We start from the raw sequence: 11,513 nt of genomic DNA on the forward strand, positions 1-11,513 counted from the left end.
AAAATTTAAAACAACTAGCAAGAAAGTAAGGGTGAAACACCTTAAGATATAGGCAACAAGTTCCTGAGCATGACTGCAATGCCTCAGGAAATAATAGTAAAAATTGAGAGATGGGATTACATCAAATTAAGAAAACTGTGCACAGCAAAGGAAATAGTCAACGGAATGAGAGAGCCTACACAATGGGAGAAAATCTTTGTTAGCTATTCATCTGACAAAGGATTGATTCCTGTAATATATAAAGAACTTAAAAAATTAACAAATACTCCACAAGTAACCAAATTATTAATGGGAAAAAGAATGGAACATTCACATCTTAAAAAGAAGAAATACAAAGAGCTAATATGTATATTAAAAAATGCTCAACATCTTAAGTCAAATAGGAAATCCAAATCAAAAGTACACTGAGATTCCATCTCACCCCAGTTAGAATGTCTATTATCAAGAATACAAAACATAACAAATCCTGGCAAGTATTTGGGGGAAAAGGAATCCTGTTCCCACTGTTGGTGGGAATGCAGTTGCTATGAAAGACAGAATGGAAGTTCCTCAAACAACTAAAAATTGATCCACCTTATAATTTAGACATAACTTTCATGAATATGTATCTAAAGGAATCATAGTCAACATGCAATAATCAAATCTGCATTCCCACATTTGTCATGGCACAAGTCACGATAGCCACATTATGGAATCATCTTATATGCTCACCAGCAGATGAATGGATATGACACACAACACACACACACACACACGAGTATTATTCAGTCATAAAAAGAATGATGTTATTTATAGAAAAACGTATGGAACTGGAGATCTTCACATTAAGTGAAATGAAGCTGACTTGGGAAGACAAGTATCATATGTTTTCTCTCAAATGTGGAATTTAGAAAAGAAATTTAAAGAGGGATGACATGAAAGAGAAGGGGAAGTATTAAAATTTTTTTTGTGCATTACACTTATTTATACCAGTGGGATTCATTGTGACATGTTTATCCATGCAGATAATTTGAAGAATTTCATTCCCCTGTACCTTCCTTTTCCCTTCCTACCTCCCTCCCCCAATCCCCTGCTCTACTCTACGGTTCTCCTAGAAGGTGAGCTATTGAGGAAGAGAAGGGGAACTGGGAGGAAGGAGGAGAGAAAAATTGGGAGGATGGATACAATCACAGTATGTTATATATGTATATGAAATTGTCACAATGATTCTCATTATTTTGTACAATTAATGTGTCCCAATAATTATTATAATAAAAATATTGCATGCTTATGACTGCTATCATCTATAGAGAGATGGAGACACAGAGAGCTGGGTAATTTTATACATGAATATTATGCATAAATATATGAATGTTAGGACAGGAATGTGAGAATAGGAAGGTAATCTAGGCAAATGCAGTCATTTTATATAGAAGTAGAAACAGCAGGGAGTGAGAAGTGGGGGGGTGGTGGCAGTGAAACATCATGGCTATAGTCAGATAGTCAACTACTGAACCAGAACCAGTGTCCAGGGACCGTCTTTCTCATTGTTATTATTATTGCATTTATTTTCAGTAGGCAAGTCTGGGCCAAAAGCCTGTTTCTGTCCTAATTTCAATATTTTTCTTTTAATTCTTTCTCATTGAGCATAAAAATTGTGTTAATTTTACCAAGTAATTGAAACAGTTGAGCCTTTCCTGAAGTCATAGGTAATTTGGCAAAGTTTCACTGTACAGAAAAGAAATTCAGCAGGGGAGTTGGTCCCTTGATTATAGCAAGTGACTTAATTTATTATAATTGTTCAAAGCGCTCACCATTTAATCACAACCTTTGGACTTTATGTGGGTGGGTAGGATTTCTACCTCAAAACAGGATCTCAAGACCTCTGGTTTTGCTATTCCTATAGCTTTTGTTTGTTTCTTAAAAATTATAAACCCTAATATTAACCCTTACATAGATTAGTTTTGATTATTTCTTTCTTTGTTATCATCTTACATCATTTCTTTATTTTTCAAAAGCTCTCAGGACCATGGGTGGCTTGTCCTTGGGGACGAATCCTACCCTTCAATTGCAGTAGCAACTGCCACCCAGTACCATTAGAAGACAGCCTTAGTTGGAAAATGACTGGAGTGTGGTTTTGGGAAGACAAAACCTCTTAGCCTCTCTCACTTCATCTATGAAGAGAAGGGAATACCTCTGTAAACTCATTTCAGCACTGCTCTTAGAGTGGTTTAACTGAGACTTTGTCTACTGGTTGGTAAGATTACCCCAGAGAACTTATTGGCTGAAGTGTTAGAATTTTCAGGGAGAGATCCAATGCTCCTTCCTATTTAAGTTTTCCCAAACCAGAACAGGTCCTTAAGAAATGGTCTATTCCAGAGGAGTGCTAACTTCGTGATGAATTGGAGACACTTGACTATATTTTGAGATCCATCTGGTCTAATTCCTTTTTCCAAGGCAGAACAAAGCCACACCAGCTCTGTTGACCTGAAGTTAGGTTATGTGAACAGAAGTGTATTTAGTATGTATTTATGTATTTAGTATCGAACATGCAAGATTTCTAAACAGCTGTAGGATATTGGGTAGCTTAAATTTGTTCTTCGACCTGTGGTAGTTCATGTGTGAAATGAGGGGGTCAGGTGTGATGATCTTGGGTGGGACAGGGGAAAATAAATTAAGTTGGTAATTTTTATTTTAGTAAAATATGCATGGCATAAATCTTGATGCTTTCGAAAGCCCCTTACATTCTTAGGTTCTGTGAGGCATTATTTAGCACTTACAAGGGAGAGCCGTGACTGAGGTAGAGGTTCCACTATTTCACTTGGGTCAGTCATAAGGGTGCATCAAGGCTCTCCTGTCTTGCTCTAGGTGTTGTCTGCATCCTGTTATTATGCTCTGCTGTGATGCACAGAAGGTCACCTGACATATATTCTACTCACTGGTGTGTTGGTTGTGGCTTCTATATGTGCTGATCACCTTTCTACTCCCTGGTTTCTGAGTGAGGCAGCATTGTTGGGGGAAAGGAAACATTTCTCACCACTAAGTTGGAGACATGGTGGGAGCAGGTAAATGGGAATGAGGGGTAGCAGACAGAGGAATGAACATAGGAAAGATGTGATGGAAAAGGAAAAGGTAGCTTTCAAAGAGGAAGGCTAGCAGTTATTTCTCTTCTAGGGAATGAAGCCTAGAGAAACCTGAACTGTTTATGATTTTCCTTTTATCTCTGAGTAATTTTCAGATTGGTTTAAGGCACATTTACTTAATTGCTCTAATGGGTCAAAAAAGATTGAGCTTATGCTCAGTTAAGGTGTGTTTATGTAGGCAAGTAAAGGTACTTCTGGCTTCTAACATTCGGTTATATTTCATTTGAACTCCTCACTGCTGTGTTAGTTATGTGCCCTATTCCTGCAAATGATATAGCATTATCTTTAAAAAGCACGGAATCTTGGCCTTTAAGTTTATTCTCTATCTATCTCTGTTTTCTCATGAGAAAAATATAGGAGGGAAAATAATTATATGCATCTTATAGGTTTTCTATGAAACTTGAGTGAATTAATGCCTACAGAGCATGTATAAATATGTAGTGTACAGTAAATACTATGGAAATGATAGTTGTTGCTACCAATCAAAACTGCAAATAAAAATGAAAGATTTAAGAATAATATTAAAAATTTTGAATAGTAGAATAATATGTTTCTTAGTACAAAATGAAGACACAGAAACTGCAATCACAAAACAATCTATTACTTATTTAAAAAGAATATGATAAAGTATGACATGAACACAAAGAGTGAACTTTATGTGGTGAGGTTCTTTATGCAATCCAGAAAGAAGGAAGAGAGGGCATCCTGGGGTAGGAAATAGCTGCATAGTGTTCTTCTGGGGAGGGATAATAGCTTGCAAAGGAAGATCATGGTCAGTTCAAATGAGGAGCTTGAACACCCTGCTGTGGGCAACAAGGAAGTGTTGTTAGGTTTTATGCAAAAAAGTCACATGATCAGATTCATAGTTAAGGAGAATGACTAAAGTATTTTTCCCAGTTTGCTTAGAGAAGATTCATATGCGTTGGAGTGGTTATGGTGAGCCTCACTAAGCACACTGGAGTATTCTGGGCTTGCAAGACTGGCAGGATTTGAAGGGAGACGGAGAGGGCATTTCTGGTGAAGGGAGGCTCTGTGGTGGGAATGGGCAGGGTGGTCTTGTGGGCTGGGGAGAGGACCCTGACTTGAACGGAAGGGAGTTGAAGTTGAGTGGGTAAAAGGGTGAATTTTTGAGATGGCTCAGAATGTGAAAGTCATTAAAAGTGAGTAATTCAGGGTTTCCCTGGTGATTCTTAAGTTGCAGAGTGATTTGGAGAAAGAACAGTGTGGGTGACAATTTTCCAGGTGGAGTGTGTGGGATGGATGGAGAGGGCCCATCTGGAGACTAAGGCTTTGGCAATTTAGGCATAGCTGACTGTGAGAAAGGGGATGGCAGCAGGAATGGGGACAAAGGGCACCCAGGGATGGTGGTGCAGTGGTTAAATTAATGGGATGAAATGGCCAGTTGGGTGGTGGAAATGAATGGAAGGCACAAATCATAACTGATATAGAAGCTACAAGGCTGGGCAGCTGGAGCACAACAGAGTCATCCAAGTATCTTCCAAGTCACACTTGCCTGTCGATCTCTGTGACCTCACCACTTAGTCCCATCAGCTGTAACCCTAACTTCTGTCTGCCCTTTCCCTGGGCTTGTGCGTGAGGATGAGTTGAAAGGTGATTTCTAAGGATCTCAAGAATTATACTCATTCACTGACTTGATTTTCCAAGTAGATGAGCTATTCATAGTGATTTTGGGTGCCTGGTATCCCATCACTGCCCTTAGTGGTCAGAGCACACAATAATGATGAACAGTGCTGCTTGTGTTGGCCATGGGTTTCAATGTAATTATTCTGCTGAAATGATCTTTTCACAAACCATTAGCTCTTGGTTAACAAATTTCTTTCTGTTTCCATGAATGTCTGATTTCCTTTTCTTCTACCAGGTGCCACTCCTCTTGTTTCCCCTGTAGCAGACATTCTGTCTAAAAAATGAAATAGCTATAACTCCTTTATGGGTAGACAGAAAATCCTATTACACCTTTAATATATATTCATATTGCTTAAATTTGTTTCTCTGCTTTAAACCAATTAAGAGAGACCTCGTTTTGATGCGTTTGAGAAATTTAATGCATCTCTTCCATGTATGAATGTTGAGCTAATTTGCAAATGCGTCATTTGAGAGAAATATTGCCTTTGTTACTGATAAGATAATTATTGAAATGGTAGATTACATCTGTTACAAGGGACCTTCTTAAAACTCATCCTAGAATCAGGTAAACATGCACACCCCATCATGGCATCACTGGACCCACCCAACAGAGGATCCAAACTGTACCCCAAACAGAGAGCGATTTCCCTTGAGGCTGAGTAGAAAGTGTGTTCCTGCTGCATTTCATGTAAGAGAAGGAGGAAAGTGGAAGGGCCCACCTGTGCCTAAGGTCTCTTTCCAAACTGACTCTACCTCACCTGTGGCAGGGTGGGACTGGGAATGTTGTTTTTGTAACTCCCTTCACATGCAAGGAGACATCAGGAGTGGAAAAATAAAGTTCTTCCATGACCTTTTACCAAGTGATATACTGGTAAATGTCAGTGGCATTAATCCGTGGAGTAATTTAATGGTAGGTGTAGGCAGATAGGTGTGTCTGGAGGAAATAAGACATAGCATGGGGGTGTGACTTTGAGGCTTTTGTTTTGTCTCCAGTGAGCAGAGCCCTCTCTTCTCTTCCTGGTTGCCATGTACTGAGCTTCTTTCTTTTGCTGTATCCTTCCCCTGTGATGTTCTGCCTTACCCTGGACCCAGAGCTATGGAGTTGACCAACCATGGACCAAACCTTGGAAACTCTGAGCCAAAGAAAACTTTAGCTCCTCTAAGTTGTTCTTTTCAGATAGCAATTGGTCATAGCAATTCAAAAGCTGAAAAGATAAATTGGTACCAAGATTTCAGTCAATGCTGTCACTAACCTGGCCACATGGATCAGAAACCTTTGTTTTTGGTTTGAGGGATGAATTTCGAAAAGTTAAAGATACAAGTCAGGAAAGTTTTAGAATGTTGTAGGCAGAGTTGAATGGGTGATTCTGGTGGAATCTCAAAAGACCAGAATGCCAAAAGGACTATGAACACTAAAGACTGGTTTATGAGATTTGGGAGAAGGAGGACTCTATTGGAAAGTGGACTAGAGCCGTTCATGTTACATTCTGACAAAGAAATTGTCTGTATTGTCCCATATCTTGAGACTTTCTATGAGGCTAAATTTAAAGGTAACAATTGGTGGAGGAAATTTCAAGGAAGCACAGCATTCAGGTAGTGCTATGGATATTGCTGGTGGCTTTTAGCTGAGGTTCCTGTGATAATCAGGAGAAGAAAGCAAAGCAGAAATATTTTAAAAACTTGCAGTTTTGCCAGAATAGTGTAAATAACACTTGAGCTGAGGTAGTTGTGGTTGTTAAAGACAATAGAATTACTTAATAAGTGCTAAGTACTTTCCACACAAACAGTAGGAATGGTGACTTGGGGACATCTCAGGAATTGGCAAGAGGACACCCATACCAGGTTCAAGGGTATAAAAGTAGTAATTCCTCTGAGAAAAGACCACAGGGGCACACTGCTTGCCCAGGGTGGCTATGAAGTTGTCTCACTGTGCTCAGTCACCCAGACACTTAGAGGCTGCTGCAACGATGGTCCCAGGAGGACTGGCTACTGTTTGAGATGGTGGCAGACCTTGACACCAACCATGTGGTCCTGGATCTGCAGCAATTCAGGGTGCTGGAGTAAGGGGGTCATGAAGGCTTCCACTGATATTTCTAAGGAAGGCCTGGGAGGACGGGAAAAGTGTAGCAGAGTTGAAATCTCTGCAGGTAGGCCCCAAGAATGTGATTGTGAGGATGTGAGAATGAATCCAAGGCTACCATGTAGAGAACCCTGAGATTAAGGGGTACCAGTAGTGTGGAACAAAGCTGCGGGATTCAAACAGGAATGAGACAAGCAAGAGACCATGTGGGCTGCAACCAACAAGGTCATAGGGGAGGAGCTACACAAGCCCTTTGGAGAGAACAACACAATGCTATGTGCCCTAGATGCTGGTCATGGGGTACAGAACGCAGCTAAATTTTGGTCTTGCTTTGGTCCCATTCCTTCTTTCTATGCCCTTATTTCTTCCTTGTCAATGGCAATGTTTCCTCTGTGATATTATGTGTTGGATATATGTGACTTGCTTTTGATCTTTACAGGGGAAAATATCCATAAGTTTGTCTTGAGTCCTTCCGGAGACTTTGGACTTGGAATTTTGGGTAATAATGGAACGGTTAACCTACTATATATTCTGTCGTGTGAGATGGGCATGAGTTTTTTAGGGCCAGGGTGGAATGTTATGGTTTAGATATGAGATGTCTCCCAAAAGCTCATGTTTGAGATGATGCAAAAATGTTCAAAGGTAAACAATTAGATGAGATTCCAAATGATTCAGGGATTAACTGGGTAGTAGCTGTAGGTAGGTGTGGCTGGAGGAAGTAGGTCATGGGGTGGGGGGAATGATTTGGGGATTTATATTTTGTCCCTCATGAGTTGATCCTCACTCTTCTTCTTGATTACCATGTCCTGAGCTGCTTTCCTCTGTTGCATTCTTCTATCATGATGTTTTGCCTCAGTCCTGGGCCAGAGCTATGGAGTTGACCAACCATGGACAAAACCTCTGAAACTGTGAGCCAAAATAAACTTCCTCTCCTCTAAGTTGTTCTTGTCTGGCATTTGGTAATAGCAATGAAAATGTTGACTAAAACAGTTTAACCATGGGCTTTTCTTAAGAATTAGTTCCTCTTTGTAGTGTTTGCTGATTTTCAATATGCATATATTTTCAATGTGCATATATATTCCCAGCTCAGCTGATTTCAGGCTACCTTGGCAACACTTCTGAATGTGATTTGGAAAAAATATGCTCCCTAAGTCGGTCTGAGATGTCCCACACACCTATGCCTCCAACACTTGTATACTCAACCAGTTCCTCCTGGGATATGTTATTGGAGGTAGAAAGAGCATTAATATTTGATACACACTATCAGGTTTGCTGTTCAGAATGCTTTTACTGATCTTTACTTCTGCCATAGAATATGAGGCTAACACCAACCCTAACCCATGCTTGCTATCTTATTCTAATTTTCCACAGACCACCGTTTACTTATCATTTGTTATGTTTTTTGGGCATTTATTTGATTATTCGTGAAGCTGAACATTCTTTCATATGTATATTGATCTTTTAGTCTTTGTGGGTTTCTCAAAAATTATTATCTTTGCTCATTTTCCTTTGGAATGCATGAACATTTTAGAGATATGAAAGATTTAAAAATAGAAGGCTCTTGAGATTTATCATACATATTTTTGCATTTTTTCTGATTTTATCATTTGAGTAATGTTTTTGTTTATGTTTTTTTTGTTTTTCATTCAAAAGTTTTTATTTTTTTGTGTATATTCAAATACTATCTACTATCATTTATATCAGACTTCCATCATGATCACCAATTCTGCTTTGTGTTCTTTAAATATTTGTATTTTTATTTCTAATTCTTTAATTGAGAATTAATTTTAATGGGAGTGAAAGTCTGGTAATCAAATTTAATTTTCCCCCAAATAGTTTAACAGTTGTTCTAGCATCCTCTTTTAAACAGTATATCTTATTTCTACTTTTTCATGAATAATTCTCTTATATTCGACAGTACATTTTTTAATTCATTCATCTAGTGAAGGGCATCTAGGTTGGTTCTACAATTTAACTACTGTGAATTGTGCTGCTATAAACATTGGTGTGGCTGTGTCTTTGTAGCATATAGTGGAGTAGGGAGGGGGAGCATGGTAGGAATAGACTAACTCTAGATAGGGCAGAGGGGTGGGAGGGGAAGGGAGGGGGCATGGGGTTAGCAAGGATGGTGGAATGTGATGGTCATCATTATCCAAAGTACATGTATGAAGACATGAATTGGTGTGAACATACTTTGTATACAGCCAGAGATATGAAAAATTGTGCTCTATATGTGTAATAAGGATTGTAATGCATTCTGATGTCATACATAAATTTTTTAAAATTAATAAAAAATCTATGAAATAAACAATAGTAATTCATGAAAAAAATCCTATATACAAAAGAAAATTAAGCTGTGTTTTGATAAAGTATAAAATAGCATAAAGTATTTTATCTTATTGAATAAAAGCATAGTTTGTCTGAAAAAAAGAAAATAGAGGGGAAATAGAGGGATACGTTTTATAGTAGGGAATCAAGTTTTTCATGTTTTTCCTATTAATATAGATCAGATATGATTAAAACTTCAACTGGGGCACCTTCATGTGGAGTATATTGTTTTGGGTTACATGATATTTTTATCCTGAGGTATGTATTGTGGTATACATTTCTTCTGTGTAATCTGGTAGGTGTTTAGTTTTGTAAGAACTTCACAGTATTTGCACCAGAGAAGAAACTTAGAGAGACATCCTCACTCCTGTTATTGTATTCCTTTCTAGTGACTAACCAACCTAGAACCACACCTGCAACTGCTAGCCATAGCAAGTTCTCAGAGGACATGCTATTAGAGTGTAGGATCTTTCAGTAGTTTGTGTGGTGGAAGGTGTGAAATGGTGGAATGATGGAGGAAGACTAGTGAATTCAACTCTCCCCAGAGTGTGTGAGCATTTGTCATAGAGACATGCTCTCTGAAGCTGTGAGATTGGTGAAGAACATCAATCTGCATGAATTGAAGACTGGTATGATGAAGGAAAGGAGACTGCAGAGAGGATTTTGGGAAAGCGAGGGCTGTCAGTGAGAAGTAAGTTCCTGAGGCACAGATAAAATAAATAAGGAACAAAGGAGTAATGGTATGTGCAAAGGGGATTTCCCATTAGGAGAGAGCTATAAAAATGCAATGCAGGTAGTAAAAATACAGGCTATTCACCTGAGTGGCTCATAAAATTCTGAATTATCTTGTGGTGAATTAGAAAATTCAAATAAAAGAAAGAGTGGTTCTAAGTCCCAGAATTCACCATTTTCTATGTGGTCATGGCTAAATAATGATTTTCTGAGCCTTCATTTTCTAATAATAAAAGTAAAATAATTAAAATGAGTTAGTGTTAGATTGCTAAAATTTAATGTTAAATGATTACACGTTGGCTAAATGAATGATTGAGTAATAAGCATACTGTAAACTGGTTTTCACCCTCTAAAGTGATACAACCACTGTATGCTTTATTGCAGGTCCCTCAGTATCTGGTATCCAGCACACCTGAACTGAACCCATGGCCGGTTCAAACAATGTGACTGAGTTAATCATCACTGGCCTTTTCCAGGACCCAGAGGTGCAGAGAGTGTGCTTTGTGTTGTTTCTCCCCGTGTACCTGGCCACTGTGGTGGGCAATGGCCTCATTGTTGTGACAGTCAATATCAGTAAGAGTCTACACTCCCCCATGTACTTCTTCCTTAGCTACCTGTCCCTGGTGGAGATCTGTTACTCCTCTACTGTGGTCCCTAAATTCATCAATGACTTACTTGCCAAGATCAAAACCATCTCTCTGAAGGGCTGTCTGGCCCAGATCTTCTTCTTCCACTTCTTTGGGGTCACTGAGATCCTCCTGCTTGCGGTGATGGCCTATGACCGCTACGTGGCCATCTGCAAACCCCTTTACTACACAGCAATCATGAGCCGTCCTGTGTGCCACCGTCTGGTGGTTGGTTCCTGGCTAGGGGGCTTTTTTCACTCCATTATTCAGATTTTTATCACCATCCCATTGCCCTTCTGTGGTCCCAATGTCATTGACCATTATTTCTGTGACCTTCATCCTTTATTTAAGATCTCCTGTACGGACACATTTGTGGTTGGCATTATTATGTTCGTCAACAGTGGATTGTTCTCTGTATTCTCCTTCCTTTTCTTGGTGTCCTCCTACATCGTCATCCTGTTCAACCTGAGGAACCACTCTGCAGAGGGGAGGCGCAAAGCCCTGTCCACCTGCGCCTCTCACATCACAGTGGTCATTTTGTTTTTTGGACCTGCCATCTTCCTCTACTTGAGGCCCGCCTCCACCTACACTGAGGACAAACTGGTGGCCGTGTTCTACACAGTCATCACCCCCATGCTGAACCCCATCATCTACACACTCAGAAATGCAGAGGTGAAAAATGCCATTAGGAAGTTGTGGGGCAAAAAAGTGAACTCAAGGATAGGATAAAAATGAAAACATGAAACAGGGTGACTAAAAGTGCAATCTGATTTCAGTCAACCATGAAGGAGTAGAGCAAAAGTTCACCTGTTCTTCATTTTGTTGTATTTCTAATGAGTTAATTTAACTCCATGGTACCATTTCAAACCCTGTCATAGCTATCAGTATATGGTACTATGTTCACATTGGGATGCTTTCCGTGTTTTCTCCAATAGTCAGCAGTGCAAAGCCTTTAAAACTGACAGATGGATCACGTGAATG

At 39.3% G+C, this 11,513-nt stretch overlaps 1 protein-coding gene across 1 annotated transcript; it reads left to right on the plus strand.

Moving 5' to 3' along the window:
* Positions 1 to 10,331: 10,331 nt before the first annotated feature.
* Positions 10,332 to 11,261, plus strand: LOC124100063 (olfactory receptor 4B1-like). The gene has a single exon (XM_046455376.1). It carries the CDS (start codon positions 10,332 to 10,334, stop codon positions 11,259 to 11,261), a length of 930 nt encoding a protein of 309 aa, XP_046311332.1.
* Positions 11,262 to 11,513: the final 252 nt, after the last annotated feature.

This window comes from Marmota monax, unplaced genomic scaffold (genome assembly GCF_021218885.2).
Source record: "Marmota monax isolate L192 unplaced genomic scaffold, Marmota_monax_Labrador192_F-V1.1 WCK01_AAM20220418_F8-fsc00047, whole genome shotgun sequence".
In the NCBI taxonomy this organism is placed as follows: domain Eukaryota; kingdom Metazoa; phylum Chordata; class Mammalia; order Rodentia; family Sciuridae; genus Marmota; species Marmota monax.

Bases quoted from the DNA above. Each gene is read 5' to 3' on its own strand.
- LOC124100063 (XM_046455376.1), top strand. From the start codon at position 10,332: ATGGCCGGTTCAAACAATGTGACTGAGTTAATCATCACTGGCCTTTTC.